Source organism: Hypanus sabinus, chromosome 6 (assembly GCF_030144855.1).
Source record: "Hypanus sabinus isolate sHypSab1 chromosome 6, sHypSab1.hap1, whole genome shotgun sequence".
NCBI classification, from domain to species: Eukaryota; Metazoa; Chordata; class Chondrichthyes; order Myliobatiformes; family Dasyatidae; genus Hypanus; species Hypanus sabinus.
The window spans coordinates 166,268,239-166,295,709 of record NC_082711.1 but is presented as its reverse complement, the minus strand read 5'-3'; the positions used below and the strand labels follow the sequence as shown (position 1 = coordinate 166,295,709).

Sequence of the window (27,471 nt, the reverse complement as noted above, 5' to 3'; positions counted from 1 at the left end):
AGGAAGGTTTTAACAGAGGAAGACCAACCCCAATTCTTGTGCCATCTCTGATCAGTTCCACTTACCTCACTTATTTCTCTGCAGCCTATTCTCTCTCACATGTACAGCAACTCTTCCCAGATACACCACCCACCCAGTGGGCAATTTACTGCAGGCAATTAACCGATGGATCAAATGGCCTAATTCTACTGCTGTGTCTTATGGTCTAACAAACCTTCCTGAAAACTTCCACCATATGTTACGTTCAAACAGAAATGAATGGATTTTGTTTGCCTTGGCTTCGACGGTGCATCATGAAGGCCTGGACAGCCATGAGCGAAGAATTGTGGGATACAGGCAAGTGGGATTAGTATAGATTGTCATGATGACCGGTATAGACACGACAGGCCGAAGGACCTGGTTCCACAATGTACAACTCCAAAACTCGCTGATAATGATGCAAAACTCTTTAAAAAAAAATACAAATACAAACTTTTAGTAATAGATATCCTTGCATTTATCATGCTAAGAAGTGGCAGACTGTTGATAAAAAAACAGTGACAGCTGTTATATATATCGAAGCAATGTTATAAAGTGAGTTATATTACCCACTGGGATGATGATGAATCTATAAAGGTTTCTCAAGGCTTTTCACTTCGACTAAAGCAGCCTATGTATTGCAAGATGCAGCATACATTATATTAATATTTCCTCTGAGGTAGTTTATCAGTAAACATTTGTTTCTGCAATTTACCCTTGAGTTGTCCCTGCCTTGTGTTGATGCGGTTGAGTGTGTGTGGAGGGGTTCTGTTAAACATCCTCCACATGCACGCCCGGTCTTGGGTCCTTGGACTACGCACACACACACACACACACACACACACACACACACAATGGAGAGGTCGACTGGAAATGGCACTGGACCGAGTACCACTTTAAACAACCATCAGGCACTGAACCAGAGGGATTAGCTTCACTCACCTCAGCTCTGAACTGATTACACAACCCTTGGACTTCCAAGGAACCTACAGGTGCACATTAATACAACTTGTGTGTGAAAGTCTTAGGCACATATACCATATATAGCTGGGGTGCCTAAGACTTTTGCACAGTACAATAGTAATTTTATGTATTGCACTGTACTGCTGCCGCAGAAAATTTCACAATACAGGCAGTCCCCGGGTTACGTACGAGTTCCGTTCCTGAGTCCGTCTTTAAGTCGGATTTGTAGGCAAGTCTTAACAAGTACATCTGGTATTATTTAGCATCAGTTTGTCAAATGTTTGTATATACTTTACTTTACCTTTACCTTTCTATGCATATAAAACACTTAAGAAACGTATGTATTCCAATCATTAAACTGCTGCATTGCTTAGTAATAATTGTAGCTTTCATGGGGGCAGGGGGTTTCATAAGCTCCATTATTCTCACTTTATCCGTTATCCTTTACAGTTGTTCCGATCGTTGACCGACTGTAGCCTAACACTTTCCAATGACCGATGATGGCATTTCATTTCTCCCCAAACACTTTATTATTTCCACTTTATTTTCAATCGCAACACTGCGGGTGGCGGGTCCTGACCTCTGCGGGCTCCCGAGGTCTGCTGGGTCTTACGGACCACCACACAGAGACAGGCTAAACGGGACAAGTGGGGGCTGCGCTGGGTTTGGGTATTTGATCCTCCACAATATTCCGCGTGGGTTTTTAAACTGGAGGTGGCAGTGTTTTTTTTTTTACGAGATCGAGTTGCGAGCTCGACATCAACCCGGCATGGGAGCGGTCTGTCACTGGATGGAACTCGCTGATCTCACTGCGCCACCAACCGACCGGACTGGGAGGGGGGGGGGGGGTCAGGCTGGATGTTTCCGCACCCCACCCCTGCACTCCTCTGCCACCCCTGCCACCTGTCCCACAACACTCCACTCTCACCATTCCCAACATCCTTTGTTACAAACTCACGCTCTACTCCACGTTGACAAACACAGTACTGTGCAAAAGTCTTAGGCATCCTAGCTATATACATTGTATGTGTGCCTAAGACTTTCACACAGAACTCTGTGTGTGTGTGTGTGTGTGTGTGTGTGTGTGTGTGTGTGTGTGTGTGTGTGTGTGTGTGTGTGTGTGTGTGTGTGTGTGTGTGTGTGTGTGTGTGTGTGTGTGTGTGTATACACTTTTTTGTATTTAAACAGTTTGTCTTCTTGTTTGTCAGTCTTTGTGTGTAGTTTTTCCATTGATTCTATTGTATTTCGTTGTTCTACAATGAATACTTGCATGAAAATGTATCCTAGGGTTGTATATGGTGACATAAATGTACATTGGTAATAAATTTACTTTGAAATTTGACAGATCAGAGAATGTTAAAGCCTTTAGAAACCCATGTAGGTTCATCTCAATGGATGATGTAATTCACTTTACAGTGTGTACTCTCCTACTCATGTAAACAGCTGTCACAGCTTTCCGATGATCTTATCAAGTTTTAGCATAATGTGCGGCACGGTAGCGTAGCGGTTAGTGTAACGCAGTTATGGTTCCAGAAGCCCAAGTTCAGTCCCTGCCGTTGTCAGTAAGGAGCTTCTCTGTTCTCCCAGTGACTGCACGGTGTCCTTCAGCTTCTCCGGTTTGCCCCGCATCTCCAGGGTAACAGGTCACATGGGGTAATTGGGCAGCGAGGGCTCGCTGGTAGGAAATGGCCTGTTACCCGTCCCATTTTAAATGCAGGGGATGCTTACTGCTCCGAGTCTGCACGTTGATTTTTGACGAGCTTTTCATCCTCCTCGAGCCAGGGAGCCGCGGAACTGTCATCCTCACAGACCGGAGAACCTGACTGAGTTCAGCCGTCCAGAAATGCAGCTTCGTCATTTAGTGACCGGGATGCTGCCAGACCCGATTCTATCACACAAACCGGGGTCACTAATATTCTTCAGTGGGGGGGGGGGGGGGGAATCCGCACCCAGCCTGCGTGTGAGCCCGAGCTCTCTCCACCACAGTCATGCCCCACGCTCTGCTCTCCCAAAGGATTCAACTAACAGTGGAGCTCACTCAAGTCACCATCACAGTTTAAGTACAGGAGAGACAAAAAGCCAGGTGCTCCCACCCAAGGAGAAATTATACTTCTGTTAAAAATTCGGAACTGGGTTTCGGAACTTTCCCCACTGTGTGTGTTAAAGTCTCGTGCCTACAGACCAGTTGGCCTTTAACAAAGCAGCACATAATAGGCTAGCACCATCCCTGGTGCTGATCTGTACCCACACACAGGCAGCCATGTATGGAACTTTTTCCTCATCACTGTCTCTTCCCCCTCCCCACCCTCTCCAGCTGGCCATCAGCAAGATACTCCTGCCATTGGCCCCCACTACTCACAGTTCCAAAGTGAATTTACTGCTTCACCTTCCCTTCATCCCACAACCCAGCTTCCTCTCCAATCAGGTTCCATCTTACTCAGCCCTTTATCCCAATCACCTATCATTTCCCTGCAGCTATTTTCATTCTCCCCTTCCCCCCTCAACGGCAAGGTAGCGTAGTGGTTAGCACAGCGACCCAGGTTCGGTTCCCGCCACTGCCTCTAGGGAGTTTTCATGTTCTCCCTGTGACCGCGTGGGTTTCCTCCCAAGGTCCAGTTGGTAGATTTAATTGGTCATTGTAAATTGTCCTCGGATTAGGCTAAGATTAAATTGGGGGATTGCAAGGCAGAGTGACCTGATTCCACGCCGAAACCCAATAAATAAGCCCATCCCCTCTCACCTGGATCCGGCTCTCACCCCACCATTTCCCTCCATCTTTTTACATTGGTCTAGCTGAAGGGCTTTGACCCAAAACCTCGACTTTCCACTTCTCTCCCCATTGCTGCTGGCCCGGAGTTCCTCCAGCTTTTAGTGTTTCATTCCAAATCCCAGTGTCTGCACTATCCTGTGTCCCTAGCGCGTGCATCCATGCCAGCAGTCCCCGGAGGAATGGGAAAAACTCAGAGTGGAGTTGGGCCTGCCTTTCTGCTGGCCAAGTGCAACCTCTATCACAAGGAGACTCTCAGAGATTCCTGTAAACACCTCAACTTGCACTGCAGCCACTGCTGTACAAACTACCATTGACACTGGACCTTGCCTCTGCTTATTCAAGTGCCTTCAATGAAGAATCAGCTACCATAACAGAGCGTCTGATATGGCTGATGTTGGCAGGTATTTGGATACTAAGGGAATTACGTGCCAGGGATTCAGACTGGGAGATCAGTCTTGCTATTGAATGCGCGAGCAGCCTCCGAGGGTCAGGAAGATCCGCTCCGTGAAATAATTCAACAGGCTGCATGGTGAATCCACAATGAACACACAACCCTCCCGCTTTGTTAAGCGCCGGCAGCTGTTGGCTTGTTGTCCCTCTCTGGCTGAGCTGGCTCAACCCCAGCCCAGGACATGAACTTGTAATCAGACAGTGCCTGCAGTACACACCAGCCAGGAGGTTACCAGCATGGATCACTGGAAGCTGCGGTGATGTTCCGGATGAGGCATTAAGCCAAGGCTCCCTCCCGGTCTGAAGCATGGATGGAAATGAATGAAAGCACCTCCATTTCTTAAAACTCAGGTAGTCTGTAGACAAGAATAATAATTGCTGAAATGGGTCAAATTCCCAAGTAAGTAATTTTATAAGTATTATTCCTTCTTGAGATATGTATGTCACTGGCAAGATTATCTTTTTTTAAATAAAGCCCTCCCAGCCCAATGGACTTGTGCCACTGAATTATGTCCACGTGACCAATTAACCCACCAACCGGTACATCTTTGGAATATGGGAGGGAACTGGAGTGGTCACGAGGAGAATGTATAAACTCCTTGGACAACCACGGAATTGAACCCCAATTGCAGGAGCTGTAATAGTGTTCCTTCATGTTGTTATAGCCAGGGGTGGTAATGGGGATAAGCTCCCACTGCCTATTAAATGCTCCCAATGGTGTGCACCTCAGTTAGCCTCTGACAACCAAGCCCAGCTCCTGGCCTTCACGTGTGGCTTAGCTACTAAGCCTGGCGGAACCGTTTCTACTGACAGGAGAAGGGGCAAAGGTGGGTTACTGGTGCCTTAAAACCAGTCGCCCACAGGAAGATGGGGCTTGTCAGCCGTGGTTGGCGACTCATCCGAAGGAAAACTCTGATCTCCAACCACAGCTGCCTTGCGGCCATACCCACTCAGGGGGAAGGCTTCGGGAGTAAATCCCCAAGGGAACAACCTGGAGCTGGAGTCCCTAAGGCAGTCCTACACTGACTGGCAACTCCTGGTACCAAACTGTATCAGTCTCTGCCGTTCCTTTGGGTTCATCGGAAGCGTGGTGGGGGGGGAGGGGGAGTTTGCTACATGGGCAACAGCCCGCTCTCAACACCGTACTGCCCAGACCTGCGTATTTAGACAACTAGGACATGGTCATCTCTGACCAACAGAGGCCCTCACATCACCTTCAACAGCATTATGCTAACTACTATGCTTCTATGTCATATCTGAAGTCCAACTCACCAATGGTCCTTTGGCATTGGATTATTATTGTCTCTTGTACTGAGTTGCAGTGGAAAAACTGATTGTCTACCATATGGGCAGATCATGTCATACACTAGTGCGCTGAAGAAGTACAAAGAAATCAGAAGCAGAATATATTTGACACAAGAGGTTCTGCAAATGCAGGAAATCTAGAGTGATACACACAATGTGCTGGAGGAGCACAGCAGTTCAGGAGATCATCAATGGATGGAAAAGACAGTCGGCGTTTCAGGCTGAGACCCTTCATCAGGATTGGAAAGGAAGGGTTACAGTTCTGTCCTGACAAAGGGTCTCGGCCTGAAATGTCAGCTGTTGGCTCCCACCCTAGATGCTGCCCGGCCTGCTGAGCTCCTCCAACACACCGTGGGCATCGCAGCAGAATATAATGCTGCAGTTACCGAGATGGACAAGTGAAGTGTAGGCTCATGGTGAGGTAGACTGGGATATCAGGAATTCAGCTTTTGCGCAAGAGAAGACCATTTGAGTGTTTGATGATGGCCGGATAAAACACATTCAGCCATTTATTCATGAAAGGAGTAGCGAGGACAGGAGCAAACGGGAATATCCTACAACTAATAAGGCCAACAGAATAATCCTCTGTATTCTCATTAATGCGCTGCTCTGTGTTCTCCCTACTAGAGAGGAACCAGGTATTCATAGATTCAAATTACATTTATTATCAAAGTGCGTGTGCAGTACGCAACCCTGAGATTCGCCTTTCCATGGGCAGCCACGAGACAAAGAAAACCATGGAACTCATTCAAAGAAAAATTCAAACACACACACACACACACACACACACACACACACACACACACACACACACACATCACATGAATGGTGAAAGAAAAAAACCACGCAGAATATAAATCAAAGTCAGCAAACTAGTCCAAGTTTCCTCAGAATCTGAATGTTCCGGGATGTCCTGGTGCCAGATTATTCAGACTATTTGTTATCCCCCCAGACACACGAAACTCGATTGCTGGCTTGTTGACTTTGTTACACAATAAGGGACCTTAAAAACATTGGAACTATTACAGATCACTTTATATCAACTGCTTTTGGGGTAAACAGACTTAGTAACATTCCGTACACTTCCAAGTTCCTTCTAACAGCAGTCTGCTCCCAAGTTGCACAAGGTGCTTTTTTTTCAGTTTACTGCTATTTCCCAATTTGTCTTTCTCTTCCCCTATTTTTGAGCCAACTTGTATTCTTGGCAAGACTCGGGTATGAGCTCATAGTTATTGCTGTTCCTTTCAACAGACAAGCATGTGTTATATTGCTGCTGTCAAATCTTTTCATTTGATGAGCTTACAGGAATACTTTTTTTTTAAATGTTGTGGGTTTAAGGGGAGTACAACACATTCAAACCATATGGAAACCTGGTACAAAGAGATACTCCGGGCCACAGTTCAAGCTTCAATGCAAGCTGTGCAGTTTCTGGTATTTGTCGGGGAAGGAATGGTCACAACCACATGCAATGGAGAGAGGATAACTGAGTGACATTCATTTTAGGCCAATGATCTTGCACCTTAATTATTTCACTTTATTTCGATATAGAGCACAGTAACAGGACCTCCCTGCTCCACAAGTTCACAATGCCCAAGTACACCCAAATGATCGATTAACCTACGAACCCATAGGTCTCTGGAATATAGAAAGAATATTTCCTATGGTGGAGGAGTCTAAGACCCAGAGGACACAGCCTCAGAATAGAGGGGCGTCCTTTTACAGCAGAGGTGAAGAGGGATTTCTTTAGCCAGAGCGTGGTGAATCTGTGGAATTCGTTGCCACAGGTGGCTGTGAATGCCAAGTCATTGGGTATATTTAAGGCAGAGTTTGATAGATTCTTGATTAATCAGGGCATAAAGGGATATGGGGAGGAGGAGGATTGGGGCTGAGAGAGAAAATTGATCAGCCATATTGAAATGGTGGAGCAGACTTGATGTGCCAAATGGCCTAATGCTGGTCCTATATCTTTTGGTCTTAATGTGGGAGGAAACTAGAGCACCCGGAGGAAACCTAAACATACACGGGAAGAAGGTACAAACTCCTTTCAGACAGTGGTGGGAATTGAACACGGGTCGCTGGTGCAGTAATAATGCTACTGTACCACCATCTTGGATTAAGGAACATTAACAGCACTCGTCTCCACACATACCCGACCTGCACATTCAGCGTTTCCTCCTGCGTATGTTAGAGTGGGAATTTACACTCATCGATCAGAGATAAAGTCATTCTTTAAATGTCGTTTGTGGGATTGGAATCCATCCACATTCTTTCGTGCAGAGCACTGCCAAGGGGAGCAGCCTCTCATTTCCCTCTAATCCAGGACAGGTGCTTTCTCTGTTGAGTCATTACGGCTGTAATGCAAAATAGCAGTCCCTGCTCACACACAGCTTTAATGAGGTGGAGTACTTGCTCTCCTCGTTCCTGTTGCACAGAAGGTGCTGACCACTGATGGGGCTCTACGCTGGCCCACCCAGATGCCCCTGGGCAGATAAACGGTGGCAGGCCGCTCGATCACAAGGGGTACAATATCAACCACAGCCAAGGACCACTCCACCTCAGCTGAAACCAGCAAGCAAAGCTCCTGCCTGCGTGGCCCAGTAGGGACACAGGAGTTGCTCTTTAATGGCCAAGTCTCTGAGGGAGTGCGCTAAGAACCACTCTACAAGTCCAGAACTGTAGCCCAGCATCACCTACAGATAACAGCCACTGATCGTGTGCCAGGAGTAGCAAGAGCAGGAGCTATGGAACATTCCACAAGTTACTAGGCTCAAGGCAACCTGCCGTCGATGTTCTCGTAAATAATGGAGCTCCCGTTTACGGGACTCTGAACGTACTTGACCAGGGTGAACAAGGCTATTCACATTCCCCCCAACACTTTCCTACTGGAATGGGTTTGGGACCTAGTAACCATATTACCATTGTCATGTGCCATGTCGTATGATGGAGGCGATCACGGTCTTTGACCATGATTGTTCCTGGCAAATCTTTCTACAGAAGTGGTTTTCCACTGCCTTCTTCTGGGCAGTGTCTTCACAAGATGGGTGATCCCCAGACATTACCTATACACATCAGAGACTGTCTGCCTGGTGTCAGTGGTCGCATAACCAGGACTTGTGATATGCATCCACTGCTCATACAACGATTGGCTACCTACTCCGAGGGCCTCATGTGACCCTAACCAGGGGTTGGGGGGGAGGGGGCTAAGCAGGTGCTACACCTTGCCCAAGGGTGACCTGAAGGCTTGTGGAGGGAAGGAGCACCTCACACCTCCCTTGGTAGTGATGTATCACACTGGTAACCACACACTGTATTAATAACCCAGCAGGAACAGCAACCTTCGTACCCACTTGTTCTAGTCTGAGTTTCTGGCTGTCCAGTGCAATTGCACTTGCACCATGGGGCAGCGCAGCCGCACAGTGCTAGCCGCAAGACTGGGGTTCGATTCCCACCACCGGCTGTAGGGAGTCCGTACATTCTTGCTATGACCACGTGGGATTCCTCTGGGTGCCCCGGTTCCCTCCCAGCTCCAGGAACGTACAGATTTGTGGGGGCGCTACGTTGGCGGCAGAAGCGTGCAACACTTGCAGGCTGCCCCCAGCACACACTTTGCCGACTTGATTTAAACAACGCGTTTCACTGTACATTCTGATGTACAATAAAGCTATTCTTCAATCCTTTACTCCCTATGTCAAATTTTACTTGGATGTTTTGATACTTGGCTAAAACTCTGTACGAACCTTGTTCATTGATTCAATGAATTGGAAACAGCTCAACAAACTACATGTGAGAAAAGAGAATCTGAATATGTCATTCATAATAATCCTGATTCTAACTCACTGCTCCCTAGGCAGGTGAACACTAAACTCAGTGTGGTCTACTGATACGCTGCTGTCCAAGCACAGATTAAGATGCCCTTTCCCAGCTCAGGGCGGGGCCATAAACCCTTTTTCACAGGAATCTCATTTGCAACTGGTGCTCAGATATCCATCTAACAGACTGAGTGAACAATACAGGTGGGAGTGGGAGGGATTGCAATGGGGAACCTGCGTCGTCGGAACGTCAAGGTGGACCAAGTTCTGTGTTGTTTGCCCCCAATATCCTGCTTAACAGGATGGTCCCAAGCCCGGCTGCAAAAGAACACAAGAACTTAAGAAATAGGAGCAGGAGTCGGCCATCTGGCCTGTTGATCTTCCTCCGCCAGTCAATAAGATCGAGGCTGATCTGACCATGGACTCACCTCCACCTGCCTGCTTTTTCCTCATAACCCTCAATTCCCCTGCTAATAAGAACAGGAGGGAGGGGGTTGGGCATGGAGCTGGAAACCCGCTCCTGTAAAAACCTGGAGCTAGAGAAGACCTCATCCCTAGGAGAAGCATCTTCACCTGGAAGGCTTACAAGCCGTGTGGTGAAAGCAGAAGCCAAGAGGCTGATCAACCTTCTATCGGTCCAGGACGGAGGACTCTGGCGAGCTGCTGTCGGCAGTCTGTGCCCCAGGAGCGGTGATGGGCTTAGGAAGCGGAAGAATATCCAGCTTGGAACGATGTTGAATTGGGTCCAGTCTCATCCTTTTTAAGTGGCTTGAAATTTTTTGACCATATTAAAAAGGTGATATATAAACAAAAAGCATTGTTACTGGGAGGAGGCTCCCATCCTATCCACCCCACTACCCCATGAGCTGGTTGTGGCATAATTCCCCGACAGATGAAGACCCTAACAATAGATGCCACCAATGGTAATATACCAACCTTTTCATCTATCGACTGAGGTGCTCTTGGGTATGGGCCAGGATCAGCCTAGCTCAGAGATGGTACCTGTCAGCAGGACACTGGGAAACTGAAGACCATAAGACATCGGAGCAGAATTGGACCATTCAGTCATTTGGTCAGCTCCACCATGGAGTGCTAAGGTAATTCCAACCGCTGCCTGTAAGAAGTCTGTATGTTCTCACCGTGACCACGTGGGTTTCCTCTGGCCTGTTCCCACATTCCAAAGAGGTAAGGGTTAACATTAGTGAGCCATGGGCATGCTACCTTGAGGGTAAAAGCATGACGACATTTGTGGGCTGACCCAAGCACCTCATTGGGCCATGTTGGCCATTAACACAAATGACACATTTATGTTTCGATGTACATGTGACAGCTGGAGCTAATCTTTTATCTTCAAACATGGCTGATATTTTTCAACTCTGTTGTCCCACCTTCTCCACACAACTCTTAATCCATTTGCCACTCAAGGACCTATCAACCTCTGTCATGAATACATCCAATGACCTTCCTCATTGTGCTGTGGCAATGAATTTCACAGAATCATCACCCTCTGGATAAAAATAAATTCCCCCTCATCTCTGCTCTAAAACCAAGTCCCTTAAACTGAAGCATCGCTTTTGACTGAATATTTAAGACAATGGGAAACTGAAGCATTAAAAATTTACAGAAGACTGAATTCACTTCCATTTAGCTTACGGGTTCGGTTAGCAGCCACAGCCGTAGACCTAATCAGCCCCCACCTCGCTCCACAGTTACAATTGTCCCATGCTCACCTCTGGGGGGATACTGTCCTCGGAGTCCGAACTCTCATCATACCCATTGTCAAATCCACAGTCCAAGCTCATCTGCAAGAGCTGGTCGATGGTGGCGTCCACTGCTCCATTGTTGGCTCTTAACACGCACTCAATTACGTCGTAGTCCATGTTGGGGAACATGACCTTGAAGTCCTCCATGGCCTGGTTAAACTCAAGCCTTCGGACCTGACGGGGTGGTCTGTTGTTGTTGAGCAGCTGCGATGGGGCAGCGGGTGATCCGCTCTTGGAGTTCCCATTGCTACTGTTTCGTCGGAAAAGACTGGTCATTTTAAAGAAGGTCTTTTGAAACCTGCTCAGCTTGGGGTGTGAAATGGTGGGAGCTTCTCGAGGGGTCAGAGCTTACTCGTAAAGTTGGTGCAGAGCCACATCCCAAGGTTTGGCAACCAAATGCAGCAAATCTGAGCGGGAACATCCAACTCACTTTAGAGCAAAGCAAACTGTGGTCCACGATCATCAACTTCCAGAGAAAAAGATCTGGCAGAGCAGCAAGAATCTTCACACTCAAAACACAATGACAGCGATACTCCAATTACCACGCAAGCCAAAATCTCACCAATTGTATCCAAGTCAATGGCACATCTGTAACAGGAAAAAGAGCTAGATTAGTGATGGGACAGACACAATGCTTTAAAATGATTTGTCTAGTGATGGGAAACATTGATGAGATTGGGCCCGTTGCTGGATACCTTCACAATAGAACATAGAACATTATAGCAAAGTATAGGCCCTTTGGCTTATGATGTGTACCGACTTTTTAAACCCACCCCAAGATCAATTGAACTATTCCCCCCCTACATAACCATTCATTTTCCTATCAACCATGTGCTTATCTAAGAGTCTCTTAAATCTCTCTAATGGATCTGCCTCATGGACCCACTAATCTCTGTGTAAAGAACTTATATTTGACATCCCCTCTCAGCTTTCCTCTAACCACCTTAAAATTATGCCCTCTTATATTAGCTATTTCTTGGTTATCTACTCCATCTATGCCTCTTATCGTCTTGTACACCGTTATCAAGTCACCTCCCATCCTCCTTCACTCCAAAGAGAAAAGCTTAGTTCCCTCAACCCATCTTCATTTGACATGCCTTCGAGGTGAATCTGCTCTACACCCCCTTGTAAAGCTTCCACATCCTTCCTATAAAGAGGTGACCAGGACATGGCAACAGCCCGGCTTTTGTGAAAGTTTTGTTGTTCAAGCACGGAGCTTGGCGGACCACTTCAGAGAGCAAAAAGATGAAAACATGAACCACATGCAAGAGCAAAATCTTGTGGATAACGGTAATCCACATCAAGCGTAACACCGTAAACTTCTAGCAGAGCAAACGGCACCTGTAGAGAGTGAAACAGAGTTAATGATTCAGAGGGCATGCAGGGGTTAAGGCACTGGAGGCATGACCTTTAACCTGGAAATACCAGTTCAAATCCTACCACGTTGGCCAGGGAACTATAAACAAAACATTTATTTTATTACTTGAATTCGGTCAAAGTTCAAAAATTTGAAGTAAATTCATTATCAAAATACATACACATCATCATATACCACCCAAGATTCAGCTTCTTGTGGGCATTCGCAGTAGATACAAAGAAACACAATGGAAAAACTGCACAAAAGACAAACAACTAATGAATGAAAGACAGCAAACTACATTACAAAAAGAAAAAACAAACATAATAATAATAATAATAATAAATAATTAAGCAACAAATATTGAGAGCATGATAAAAGTTCGAAGAAAAAGTGTTCTTGAAAGTGGGTCCATAGGTTTGAGGAAAAGTTCAGCATTGGGGTGAGTGAAGTTGAGCGAAGTTATCCCCTCTGGTTCAAGAGTCTGATAAATGAGTTGTAATAACTGTTTTTGAACTTGACGGTGTGGGTACCTGAGGCTTCTGTACCTCCTTCCTGATGGCAACAGTGAGAGGAGAGCATGGCTGGAAGGTGGGGATGGAATTTACAACTATTGCTTGGAAAATCACGATTGTCATAGCAACCAATCCAAATCACTAATGTTCTTCAGTAACTGTCGACTTTTCACACCTGGTCTATATACATGACTCCATACCCAGAGTGATTTGGTTGAATCCTATCTGCCCCCAAATGGCCCAAGCCCCTGGAACAAGGTATGGTCAGGAGCAGACAACACTCCCTTTGCTGATGATCTAATTTCTAGGCCAAGGCAAATCACTGTATGACAATCTAGTACAATTAGGTTAGCAGATAACAAACAATAAAGCTGTCACTATGTGCCATCTAACAAGGCAACGGCTCCCTAGTATGATAAAATGGACTCTTAACTTCACGATCTAACTTATTATAATCTTGCACCTTATTGTCTAGCTGTACTGTACTTTGTAGCTGTTGTATTTCATTCTGCTTTTTTTTTATCTTGTACTCCCTCAATGCACTGTGATCTCTATGAACAATAATAAGCAAGGCAAGAGTTTCACTGGAGCTCGATACATGTGACAATCATAAACCAATTCCAACCGCGATCCAAGTCTGCTTCTTCCCTCCCTTCTTCAAATGTTTCCATACCAGTGTTAGTATTTGCTTTCCTTCAGTTTCTCTCCTAATAGTCCCAGCTTCAAGATTTCCCTTCAAGAGGGAGGCCATGCCCATCGTCATAACAACCACTCACAAGGCTTCACCTTGCCAGGACACGCAGTCGCCTGGCTGAGCTGTATGCTGCCGAGCAGCTCCTGGCCACGTAACTGAAGCCAGTAGCAGTGGTTGGATGAGTCTGCCTGAAGACCATGGCTGACTGGGAGCCTGAGCCCTCCAAATCAGTTGCCGCAGTCACCTCATCAGCCAACCACTTCAAGTCAAGTCACGTGCCTTTTTATTGTCATTTCGACTATAACTGCTGGTACAGTACACAGTAAAAACGAGACAACATTTTTCAGGACCATGGCGCTACATAAAACATTACAAAAACTACACTGAACTACGTAAAAGAACACAAAAGAAAAGAGTACAGACCTACCCAGGACTGCATAAAGTGCACAAAACAGTGCAGGCATTACAATAAGTAATAAACAAGACAATAGGCACAGTAGAGGGCAGTAAATTGGTGTCAGACCAGGCTCTGGGTATTGAGGAGTCTGATAGCTTGGGGGAAGAAGCTGTTACATAGTCTGGTCGTGAGAGCCCAAATGCTTCGGTACCTTTTCCCAGACGGCAGGAGGGAGAAGAGTTTGTATGAGGGGTGCATGGCGTCCTTCATAATGTTGTTTGCTTTGTGGATGCAGCGTGCGGTGTAAATGTCTGTAATGGCGGGAAGAGAGACCCCGAGGATCTTCTCAACTGACAAACAATGCGAGGAGAAGAACACCAGAAAACAGGAGGAGTCATCAACTGGCCTTCAAGCCTGCCCCACCAGTCAATATGATCAAGGCTGATCCAACCCAGGCCTCATCTCCTCCTCCGTGCCAGATTTCCAGTCCTTAATCCCCACCCCCTCGGTCATCAGAAGTGAAGAGTCTCAGCCCGGACCATCAACTCTTTATTCCTTGCCACTGACACTGCCTGACCTGCAGAGCTACCCCAGCATTTTGTGGATTTGCTGCACCAGCAGAATCTCGAGCTAACGTACATCAGAATATTAGTTGCTGACTGCACGCCCCACCCCTGCGTTCTTCCAGTGGGAATGAACACGAGACAAAGACAAGTTCACCTTAAAATTCTCCCCTACATTCTCAGCAATTGAACTCATCACCCAAACTGCAGCAACGTCTTCTGATAATAGCAGGATTATTGCTCAGCAACGTGCAGTGAGTGGAGAATATCTCCACATAATAAACTACGTGCATGAAAAGGACATCAGTGACCCACACCTAGAACTGTGGGGTCAATGACAGAGCAATTAACTAATCAACCAGCTCCAATCTTGTCAAATCTAACCCCCATCCCCACATCTTTTATTTATTTTTTTCCCAAAGAAGCATGCTCAATAATAGCTGCAGCAAATGAATGGAAAACAGAACGTAATTTGTAATCTTGAAAGGATCCACTTACACTGATGAGGGTTAATGAGAGGAAGTCACAGCCAACTTCTCCCACAGTCCATCTGATAAGACGTCACTTGGCATTCACACACAGTGGACCAACCTCAAGACAACTGAATGGTTGGACTTGGGTGAAAAGCTTTGGAGTGCCGGGATATCGGCTGAAGCTGAGAGTGGTGCGTGGGAGACTGGCTGGTAGAAGCCTCAGCTATTACCTCATTTGCCACAGTGAGCCTTGGTGCTCAGACAAAGCCAGGATAGAGGCGGCATCGCGCGCCAACCCGCTCACAGCTGAGCGACTCAGTGTGGCAAAGGAAATCTCCGTCACACCCTGCCACACTCAGTGGCCAAAACACTCATCACCCTTAGTCAGCCAATGGCTGCTCTTTGCCACCATCAGCGAGCCAATCCTGACCCTTGAAATACCCAAGACCATAGCCAATAAACAGGCCAACCAAGCAGAAACAAAAGCCCCTGCTGTGGATTTTTAAAAAATGAAACCCATTGAATCTGCTCCACCATTCAATGGCTGAAGAGCATACAATAGAGCCCACCGAGAGGACATGCATGATTCATAACCCTCTTCATCTCAGAGTCTAACTTGTTCACACTGGACTGATGACCCTTCGCTCTGGAACTCTATCCAGTGGCCTGGTCTCAAAAGAGATCAACAAGAGCCTTGTCAGGATTGGAGAATCTCAACTATAGAATTTGGCTACTCTGGGACTAGTTTATTTGTTTTTGCCTGTGCCAGTGTCAGCATTTATTGTCCATCCACAAGCTAAGAGTCAAACCACAATGTTGGGTCTGATCACATACCAACTAGTGGAATAGTGTTGCAGCAACAACCTGGCATTCAGTAAGACAACAGAGCTGATTGTGGACTTCAGGAAGGGTAAGACGAAGGAACACACAACAATCCTCAGAGGGATCAAAAGAGGAGACAGTGAGCAGTTTCATGTACCTGGGTGTCAAGATCTCCGAGGACCTAACCTGGTCCCAACATATTGATGCATCTATGAAGAAGTCAAAGACTAGACTTCATTAGGAGTTTGAAGAGATCTGGTATGTCAACAAATACACTCAAAAATCTCATTAGATGTACTGTGGAGGGCATTCTGACAGGCTGCATCACTGTCTGGTATGGGGGGGCCTACTGCACAGGACCGAAAGCTGCAGAGGGTGGTAAATTTAGTTGGCTCCATCTTGGGTACGAGCCTATGAAGTACCCAGGACATCTTTAGGGAGTGGTGTCTCAGAAAGGCAGTGTCCATTATTAAGGACCTCCAGCACCCAGGGTATGCCCTTTTCTCACTGTTACCATCAGGTAGGAGGTACAGAAGCCTGAAGGCACACACTCAGCGATTCAGGAACAGCTTCTTCCCCTCTGCCACCTGATTCCTAAATGGACATTGAACCCGTGAACGCCACCTCACTTTTTTAATATATATTATTTGGTTTTGAAATATTTTTAACTTAGTCAATATACATATACTGTAATTGATTGATTAATTGATTTATTTATCTCTCCTCTCCCCCCTATATTATGTATTGCATTGAACTGCTGCTGCTAAGTTAACAAGTTTCACGACACATGCTGGTGATAATAAACCTGATTCTGATTCTGATACAGTCCAGCCTGTACAAGGACAGCATTACTACTTTTCCCAAAAGATATTAGTGATTCAGGTCAGTTCCGACAATAGTTCATTAATTTCACAATCAGGTCAAACCGAGTGCGGATGGAAGATTCTCTCCTTGATTAAATATTACAACAATCCATCAGTACTGTCACTCCTTCTGAAGGACCTCCTACCTACAATGGCAACTCTGCGCTTTCCAAAGATGCTGCCTGAACGGCTGAGTGCTTCCTGCACTTCCCACATCGTCTTTATTTAAGTACTTGAATTTAAATTCCTGGCTGCTACAATGGGACTCGAGCAAGTGTCCCTGCATCGGTTTTCCAGATACCAATGATGCAGGTCCACTAACAATGCTGTACCACTGTATCGCTTGAATCAGAATCACCTGTACCTAATAAAGTGGCCACTGAGTGTATGTTTGAGGTCTTCTGCTGCTGTAGCCCATCCACTTCAAGGTTCTGCAATCAGAGATGCTTTTCTGCACCCCACCATTGTAACGTGTGGTTATTTGGGTTACTGTCATCTTCCTCTCAGCTTGAACTAGTCTGGCCATTCCCCTCTGACCTCTGTCATTAATAAGGTGTTTTCTCCCACAGAACTGCCACTCACTGGATGATTTTTTGTTTATCACACCATCCTTTGTAAACTCTAGAAACTTTTGTGTGTGAAAACCCCAAGAGATCAGCAGTTTCTGAGATACTCAAACCACCCCATATGGCACCGACCATCATTCCATGGTCAAAGTCACTTAGGTCACATTTTCCCCCCATTCTGATGTCTGGTCTGAACAACAACTGAACCTCTTGCAATTCACAAAATGCTGGAGGAACTCAGCAGGTCAGGCAGCATCCATGGAAGTTCGACATTTCGGATCTGAGACCTTCTTCAGGACTGAGAAGGAACCTCTTGACCATGTCTGCATGCTTTTATGTATTGAGTTGTTGCCACGCGATTGGACGCTTAGGTAATTACATCAACGAGCTGGTGTACATAAAGTGGCCGATGAGTGTTGGTCGTGAAATTTGTTGGATTCGTGGCAGCGATACCGTGCAATGTATAAAAGAGTTACATAAGTTATAACTTAAAGAAGAAATAACAGCAAGTCAGACAAAATTCTGAAGTAGTTCAGGCAGCATGGAAAGGAATAATCAGTCGATGTTTCAGGCCGAGGCCCTTCATCATTTAAATAATAAATGAGTACAAAAGAGAAATAGCGAGGTAGTGTTCATGGACAGTTCGGAAATCTGATGGCAAAGGGAAAGAAACTCTTCCTAAAACGTTGAGTATGGGTCTTCAGGCACCTGTACCTCCACCCTGGTGGTAGCAATGAGAGGAGGGCAGGTCCTGGGTGGCGAGGGTCCCAAAGATGGATGCTGCCTTCTTGAGGAACTGCTTTTTGAAGATGTCTTCAATGGTGGAGTGCCTTGTGGCCATGATGTTGCTGAGTCCATAAACATCGCCAACCAGTGTTGGCGCGTGGCCAAGTGGTTAAGGCTTTGGGCTGGCGATCTGAAGGTCGTTAGTTCGAGCGTCAGCCGAGGCACTTAACCACACACTGCGCTTGTACGTTTATAGCCCAGTGGTGGCAGTTGATGCGGTATGGACAGGACAAGACAAGAACTCTTTCGATCCTGCGCACTGGAGCCTCTACACCAGGCAGAAATGCAACCAGTTAGAATGCTCTCCGTGGATTTGCTGAGATTTGCTGGCATCTTTGGTGACGTACCAGATCTCAAACTCCTGATGAAGTACTGGCCCTTGCAACATGAACGAAGCTGGCGCCAGGACCAAGAACAACCACTGGCTACTGGCTTTGGCACAACACCATGACTCTCACCCACTGTGACCAGCGATCAAATAAACCTACAGTTTCCTAGCACATCACTTCCGTCCATTGCTGAGGACTCCTTTACAATGACTTAAAGCGTTGCTTTAACTGTATTTGAACCGTGGATACAACACTTTTGGGCTGGCTAGGATTAATAAAGATAGCCTGATCCGTTCTGGCTTACAGACTGACCGGCATCCATTCTCACTTCTTAGCATCACCACTAGCACAAGTGATTGGCTACCTGCTGCAAAACAGATCTTCAGCACTAGATTTAAGCCCAATTATGGCAAAGAGACACAGTTGCCGATGTGGGGGCAAATCGCACTGACAGGAAGAGACGGTTAAGCTGTGTTTTTAAGACACCTGCCACTTTGCTATTAATCAAATACCAAATACTGGAGAAACCCAGCAAGTCAGGCAGCATCTATGGAGGGGAATAAGTCACTTTGTGCATCTGTGCTGCTGAGGATTTCCAGCATCTGTTGAATCTCTTTCTTGTGTCAGTAATTAAACATTCTCTGCCCATTAACAAAAAATGTGCAAGATCTTGACTGGTTTAAGAGGGTAAAAGGGACTCGGGTTTAAATGTTTGACAAAAGGATATGAGGAAGTGTTTTAAAAACAAAGTAATGATCAGGACTTCGCCACTAGTAAGGGAAAAAAGTCAGGACTTTCAAAAGAGAATAAGACAGATACTTGGGAAAGAATAACTTGCAAGGCTACAGGGAAAAAGCAAGGGGCGGAGAATGAATCGGTATGGCCCAGCAGCAGGTCAATTGTCTTCTACGCCAAGACCCCAGGTTCACCAAACCACTCCAATATTCACTTTTTCTAAACTCTTGCAATGCAGGACAATGTTATCATGTCAATAACTGTTTTAGTGGATAGGTGCTCTGATCTTTTAAAATATCAAGTGCAGAGTGCCAACTCTGATATGAAAATTAAACTTAGCACCCTTGCAAAAAAGAGAAATCCCACAGCAGCTGCAAAGAAAAGGCCCTCGCAAAACATACCAACAAAAAAATGCTTGAGACTTCACACCAGCAAAGGTTTAGTTGAAAAGACAAGAAGGAGAGAAGTAGGGACCAACAACAGTTTGGATGCCATGGCCTTGGGCCCAGTTACTTCAGAGGAACTGAGGAGATCAGGGCTTCAATACTGGGGGGAAAAAAGCACACCGGTTGATTTTAATGTCTTTTGGGTTGTGGATTGCTGTGGGCTTTATTGCCAATTGACTTTGGGAAGTTCTAGTGAACTTTCCTCTTAAATTGCGAAGTCCTACTAGAGAAAGGCATTGATCGTGTGGATAGTCAGAGGCTTTTTCCCAGGGCTGAAATGGTTGCCACAAGATGACACAGGTTTAAGGTGCTGGGGAGTAGGTACAGAGGAGATGTCAGGGGTAAGTTTTTTACTCAGAGAGTGGTGAGTGCATAGAATGGGCTGCCAGCAACGGTGCTGGAGGTAGATACGATAGGGTCTTTTAAGAGGCTTTTAGATAGGTACATGGAGCTTAGTAAAATAGAGGGCTATAGGTAAGCCTAGTAATTTCTAAGTAGGGACGTGTTCGGCACAACTTCGTGGACCGAAGGACCTGTATTGTGCTGGAGGTTTTCTATGTTTCTATGAAAGCCCTCAGTGCTGCTGAGGTGAGAGTTCAGGTCTTTAGATTATCATTGTTCCTTCATCATCATTGGATCCCAGAGTGGACAATGCATGAGATGGAAGGGACATGCAAATAGCAGCATTCCCAGCTGTCTATCCACTTTGGTGGAAGAGATTTGCTGTTGTTTGTTGAGATACAGCATGGTGTATTCCCATCTGGTCCTTGGAGCTGTGCTGCCCATTAACCCCTGACTTTACCCTAATCACAGGACAATTTACAATGACCAATTAACCTCCCAACTGGTCCATCTTTGGACTGTGGGTGGGAGGTGGTGTCACTGCAGCCTAAGCACTCCACCCCAGCCTGCAGGGATGGAGTGAGGACAAAGAGGAAGGAGAGGTGGCAAAGGAAGAGGAGCATGAGTCAGCAAGTTACAGTCACCGAGAGCAAACGCTTGAAAAGCTCACCATCTGACCCGGCAGGTAGTAAACAACCATCGCATGACACGAACAGAGGAACATGCAAATACCCATGACAGCGAACAGCCCACGAGCAAGGGTGGAGAAAGAAGAAAATAACACGCTTAAGAGGAAATAAAATCAGGAAATGCTGGAACTGCACAATCTCAGAACTAACTCAGTGATGACCGATGGTTCCTAGCCGACAGCACCACTACTGAATCAACGCCTGCCCTGAGATAACATTAATTGTCAAACGTAGAAGAGTACAGCACAGGAACAGATCTTTCAGCCACAATGTTGTGCCAAATCAGCTTAAAAGCAAATCAAAAACACCCAAGCAGTATTGCCTCCTACCTACGCTGCGTCCACATCCCTCCATCTTCTTTACACCCATGTGCCTATCCAAACAGCTCTTAAGAGCCTCCAATGCACTTGTCTCTACCACCATACCAGGCAGTGCATTCCAGGCATCCACCACTCCGAGTGAAATAACCTTACCCCTCAAATCTCCCTTAAATCTACCCCCCCCCCCACCTTCAATGTCTGTCCTCTGGTATTAGATATTTCAACTTGGGAAACAGAAACCATCTATGCCTCTCATAATTAGGTAAACTTCTACCAGATCTCCCCTCAGGCTTCAACGTCCCAGAGAAAACAACCCAAGTTTGTTCAGCCTCTCCTGACAGCACATGCCCCCTAAACCAGGCAGCATGCTGGTAAACCTCTTCTGCACCCTCTCCAAAGCCTCAACATCCTTCCAGTAGTGGGGCGACCAGAACTGTACATCATTCTCCAGATGTGGCCCAACCAGGGTTTTATAAAGTTACAACAAATGTGAATCACCATCAAATGTGAATTTTGATTGTCATGTCTGGAATCATTTCATGTATTTTGCATTAACTACAACATTATGATCATTTATTTCCTCCTCTCTGCCACTACACCACATCACAATCTTTCCTTTGCTCCGTGCCACACTCACTTCAGTTTAAATCCTGCAAACTTTTCTTCGTTCTGCCAAAAATGAATTGATCTGAAACTGTGCCCATCCATCATTAAGGACCTTCTCCATCCAGGACATGCCCTCTTCCTTTTTTCTACCATCAGGGAGGTGGCACAGGATCTGCCACCTGAACAGCCATGCTCAAATGATTCAGTTAAAGTCTGTCCCGAGCCTTATAGGCTCATCAGGCCGGTGCTTACGCCGGTTTCTGTGGCGTGAAGCGACTGAGACCCCCCCCCCCCACCCAGATAGGACGCCAGTCTATTGCAAAGTTAACCCCCAGCATTTTGTCAGTACCCATTTTCAGCTGGGTGGACTGGAGCAATGTGTAGTTAAGTGCCTTGCTCAAGGACACAACACGTTGCCCCAGCTGGGGCTCGAACTCACGACCTTCAGATTGCTAGTCCGACGCCTTAACCACTTGGCCAAGCGCCACTCAAATGACCAATCAGACCAATCAGAAATAGGTTGATGGACCAATCAGAAATAGCATCACCATCAGATTTCTGATTGGTCTATGATCACTACCTGATTATTCCTTTTCCATTGCACTATTTATTTCAGTAATTTAAAACGTTACATCTTTGCACTGCACTGCTGCTCCAAAACAAATTTCACATCATAGGCACAAGAGATTCGGCAGATGCTGGAAATCAGAGGGGACACACACACACACACACACGGATCTCAGCAAGCCAGTCAGTGCCCATGGAGGGAATATGAACAGGTGAGGAGTGGAAGTTATGGCAAGGACATTAAGTACAAATAATATGCAGCCAGCCCAGGCAAGAAAGGTCTTTTAAGAAAGATTTTTGAAGAGCGTAGCCTTCCCTTTGCACCACAGGGGGCTGGAGCCATTTGGCATTCAGAGTCAAGATAAGAATGTAATGGAAGGATTCAGATAACACATCCCGACTAAGGGGAAATTACTAACTTCAAAGTATCATCAGTTGTTAGCTTGTAGTGTCTATTGACTTTTAACACTGGTATGGAGAATGATGACTGATCTTGCAAGTGAGGAATTCTAACAGACACAGTTTACCAAATGGTCAATATCCAAAACCGCCCATCAATTTGGTATTAAACTGGTATTTTCCTCTTCTGTTCTGACTTCAGAACAAGTCTGGTGATGGGGGCATTCTGTTCTTGTACACAAGTGAATTAAGCATAAATGAGGAACCAGTCCAGTTGATGGGTGACGGCAGATGTTTCAGGCCAAGACCTGTCACCACTCCCTGATGCAACATCAGCTGTTTATTGCCCTCCACAGAAGCTGCCTGGCCTACTGAGTCCCTCCAGCATTTTGTGATTGGTGCTCAAATTATACATCATACATTAATCTGATTCTCATTAGAATCAGAAATGGGTTTAATATCACCAGCATATGTTGTGAAATTTGTTACTTTGTGGCAGTATTATAATGCCATACATGACAATATAGAACATACCGAATTACAGTAAGCATATGTACAGTATTTCAAATAGCTAAATTAAATAATTAGTGCAAAAACAGAAATTATAAATAAAAGTAGTGAGGTGGTGTTCATGGGGTTCAATGTCCACTCAGAAACTGGGTGCAGAGGGGAAGGAGCTGTTCCTGAATCACTGAGTGTGTGCCTTCAGGCTTCTGTACCTCCTCCCTGGAGGTGACAGTGAGAAATCCTGTGTAGGAGGGGTCCTTAATGATGGTTGCTGTTGTTTTGAGGCACCGCACCTTGAGGATGACTTGGAAACTATGGAGGCCAGTACCCATGATGGAGCTGACTAATTTTACAACTCTTTGCAGTTTACTTCGATCCTGTGCGGTAGCACCCCCCCCCCCCCCCCCCCAGACTGCCGGTGAAGCAGCCAGTCAGAATGCTCTCCGTTGTACATCTGTAGAAATTTGCGAGTGTTTTAGGTGACAAACCAAATCTCCTCAAACTAATGAAACATAGCCATGTCTTGCCTCCTTTATAGCTGCATTGCTACATTGGGACCAGGTTAGGTCCTTAGGAGATCTCTGCAAATGTAGCCTAACCAGCCATGTTCTTCCAATATATTGTGTATCTATTGATAGTATTTTATGTAGTCAAAATTTCTGTTATTAAACACAACATGGCTGCACTAAATGTCCCACAAGCCACAAGTTCTTTGTTCTTCCCGTAGGACCTAACTCAACACACTGTGGTGAACTTTGGGAAGTATTTCACTGCAATCAAAGTTGTGTTATAAATCAACACAATGCAATGCCCCAGCTGGAAGGTGTCAGCTCCTGAGGCAAGATAATGATTCTTTTTGTGATGCTAATGACAGAAGCTGGTGTGATTGTTCAATTTGTGGATGACACAAAAATTGGTGAAGAGAGTGAAGTAGGCCGTCTAAGGGTAAAGCCAGACATCAGTCAGCTGGAAAGATGGATGGACTAGTGGCAGACTTAATCCAGACAAGAATCATAGAAACATAGAAAACCTACAGCACAATACAGGCCCTCCGGCCCACAAAGTTGTGCCGAACATGTCCCTACCTTAGAAATTACTAGGCTTACCTATAGCTCTATTTTACTAAGCTCCATGTACCTATCTAAAAGTCTCTTAAAAGACCCTATTGTATCTACCTCCAGCACTGTTGCCAGCAGCCCATTCCACGCACTCACCACTCTCTGAGTAAAAAACTTACGCCTGACGTCTCCTCTGTACCTACTCCACAGCACCTTTTAAACCTGTGTCCTCTTGTGGCAACCATTTCAGCCCTGGGAAAAAGCCTCTGACTATCCACATGATCAATGCCTCTCATCATCTTATACACCTCTATCTGGCCACCTCTCATCCTCCGTCGCTCCAAGGAGAAAAGGCCTAATCAAATGCTTCCTTTGTAATATCAGAGAATATATACAGTATACAACCTGAAATTTTTACTCTTTGCAGACATCCACGAAACGGAAGAGAACCCCAAAAGAATGAACAGCAGAAACATGTTGGAACCCCGAAGTCCCCTCTCCCCTTCCCAAACAGCAGCAAAGCATCAACCTTCCCTGCGCCCCCTCCCATTTCATCAGAATCCGTGCCCACCGAGCAACAGCAAAGCTCCCAGAGAGGGACCATGAGCTGCAGTCAACAAAAACTACTGTTTACCCGACAACTCGACATGCCGCAGGGGACATTAACAAGAGACACAGAGGTATCGCCCATTTCGCAGGAAAGAGGTGACCAGCAAACGGTGGCTGAATGTGCCAGCATGTGCTAAGTACAAGAGGTTCAGCAAATCTTGGGAGTAGAACAGAGAACATTACAGCTCAGATTCTTCGGCCCACAGCGTTGTGCTGACCTTTTAACCTACCCTAAGATCAATCTAACCCTTCCCTCTTACACGGCCCGCCATTTCTCCATCACCCATGTTCTTATCTAAGGGTTTGCTGAATGCCCCTGATGTATCTGCCCCTACCACCGCCCTGACAGGGCGGTCCATCCTCCGTGTAAAAACTTAACTCTTACATACCCTTTTATATTTTCCTCAATCCCCTCAAAATTAAACCCTCTTGTTTTAGCCATTTTTGCCCTGGGGAAAAAGTCTCTGGCTATCCACTCAAGCTGAGAATCTTCAGCAACACACACAAAGTGCTGGAGGAACTCAGCAGCATCTACAGGAGGGAATAAACTATCAACGCTTCAGGCTGAGATGCCTCATCACGAGTGGCAACGCAATCAAATGGCACGGAGTTGCCGTACTGAGGGAGCAGGTCCATAGCTTCCTGCAAATGGGACAGAAGTGATGAAAATAGTTGGCAGGTTTGCCTTCAAAGACCAAGTCACTGGGCATGAGGAATGGGATGTCAAATTGCAGATGTGCAAAACGTTAATTAGACTGCACTTGGAATATTGTGTACAGCTCCGGTTGAAATGCTACAGGAGGAGTGTGGTAACAGTGGGAAGAGTACAGAAGAGATCCACCAGGAAGTTGCCTGGAATGAAGGGCTATATTATAAAGAGAATTAATCCTCTCTACCCCACCCCCATCCTCACTGCAACATAGGAAAGTAAAAGGTCACCTCAGAGTTTTATAAAATTATGGAGTGCATAGTTATGCTAGAAAGTTTTTCAAACTCTTCACTCATCACAATCTCATTCTTTGTCCTAGTGTAGGGTGAGTCTTGAATGAGCAGGGGAGTCTGACATGTGAGGACACACATTTAAGGTGACAAGGGAGATATTTAAAGAAACTCTGAGGGGTTTTTCACACAGAGGGTGGGGAATAGCTGGAACAAACTGCCAGGGCAGACTATTAGAACATTTAAAAAGGCATTTCATCAGGTACTTGGACGGATGGGAAAAGTTCTCCAGGTTTAGGGGTACAGCTCACAGCTAACAACCCTCACTGGTCAAGACAAAAATTGCTACGTAAACAGCAACGAGGAATCCTTCTTTATCTGTGTGCAACTGTACGGACAAACGGGGCTGGAGGACCTCCATAGCTGCCCTCAACACCAGCAGGGTAACAGGCTATAAGTTAGTTGGATAGGAAGGGCATAAAGCAGGCACACTGGGGTGAGCAGAGACACACAAGGCGGCTGGCACAGGCAAGGTGGGCCAAAAAGTCTTGTCAGCGCGGAGGAGGAGTCTGTGATTCTAACGCCTGAGCATTTCCCATACTCGTGCCTGGAATCCCTGGATCTCCCAAGTCATTAGCGGAGTCCTTCAGTTGAACCCGTGGGAATGACTGGCCCTGGGAACCTTGCCGGACAACACTGCCGCTCAGTCTGTAGAAGTTTCACATCGCTGCCAACTATGAAGTAACAATTCATACATGTGTGAACTCTCATTGCTTGCCTGTCATTCGAATGAGAGTTCAGTTCATGAAGCAACTAAAACAATCAGTGACAATTATTTTGACAGAAAAATGACGAAGCCAATTGTCAATGCTTTGGTCTTTAAAAGGTACAATCTCCTACAAATGATGCATATTGTAACCAGTATAAAAAATGCAACGCATAGAATAAAAGCCACTTGGCTTAACTGGTCCACGCTAATATTCCAACTCTTCACTTTGACACCAGCCCCTCCTTGACCCACTGTATGAAGGCGTTGATCACACCTTCTGGGCTACAGCTTCAATATTTCGGTTCTAAACCCAAAGTAAATTTGCAGATGACACCAAGGTTGGATGCACAGTGAGCAAGGCTATCAGAGCTTGCAGCACCATCTGCACCGACTGGAATATGCCGGATGGAACTGAATGCAGACAAGTGTGAGGTGTTGCACACTGGGAGGAGCAAGCAGGGTAGGTCTTACACCGTGAGCGGTAGGGCACTGAGGAGTGCGGTAGAACAGAGGGATCTGGCAATACAGGTCCATAATTCCTGGAAAGTGCCTTCACAGGTAGATAGGGTTGTAAAGAGAGCTATGACTCAATGACTTTCATAAATCAGAGAACTAAGAACAGGAGTTGAGATATTATGTTGGTTTATAAGAAGTTGGCGAGGCCAAGTTTGGAGTATTGTGTACCTACAGGAAGGATACAAGGTGAAAGAGTACAGAGAAAACTTATGAAGATGTTGTTGAGACTTGACGACCTGAGTTACAGAGGAAGATGGAATAGGTTAAGATGCTTTTTCCCTGAAGTACAGGAGAATGAGAGGAGAGGTATACAAAATTATGAGGGGTATATATAGGGTAAATACTTACTCAACTTTTAAAAATGTATTTCTTATTGTAATTTACATATGTTAATGATAATAAACCTAATTCTGATTCAATGAGAGTTGCAAATAAAAATAAGAATAAAATTAGGTATCACTGGGCCAGAAGGCAATTTGAGAGCAATGGGGTCGAATCCCCACATGAAAGAAGGCTCTCTAGTTTT

The 27,471-nt window shown here is 45.8% G+C and overlaps 1 protein-coding gene across 7 annotated transcripts in view; it reads right to left on the bottom strand.

Moving 5' to 3' along the window:
* Positions 1–27,471, bottom strand: part of cuedc1b (CUE domain containing 1b) — a 133,725-nt gene that overhangs the window by 35,711 nt on the left and 70,543 nt on the right. For all 7 annotated transcript variants that reach the window (XR_009512836.1, XM_059973394.1, XM_059973399.1 and 4 more), the window contains exon 2: positions 11,046–11,666. Coding sequence is in view for 6 of the 7 variants with exons in the window: in XM_059973394.1 (XP_059829377.1) it covers positions 11,046–11,354 (309 nt within the window). In the remaining variant the exon portion in view is untranslated. The remainder of the gene's footprint in view (positions 1–11,045; positions 11,667–27,471) is intronic.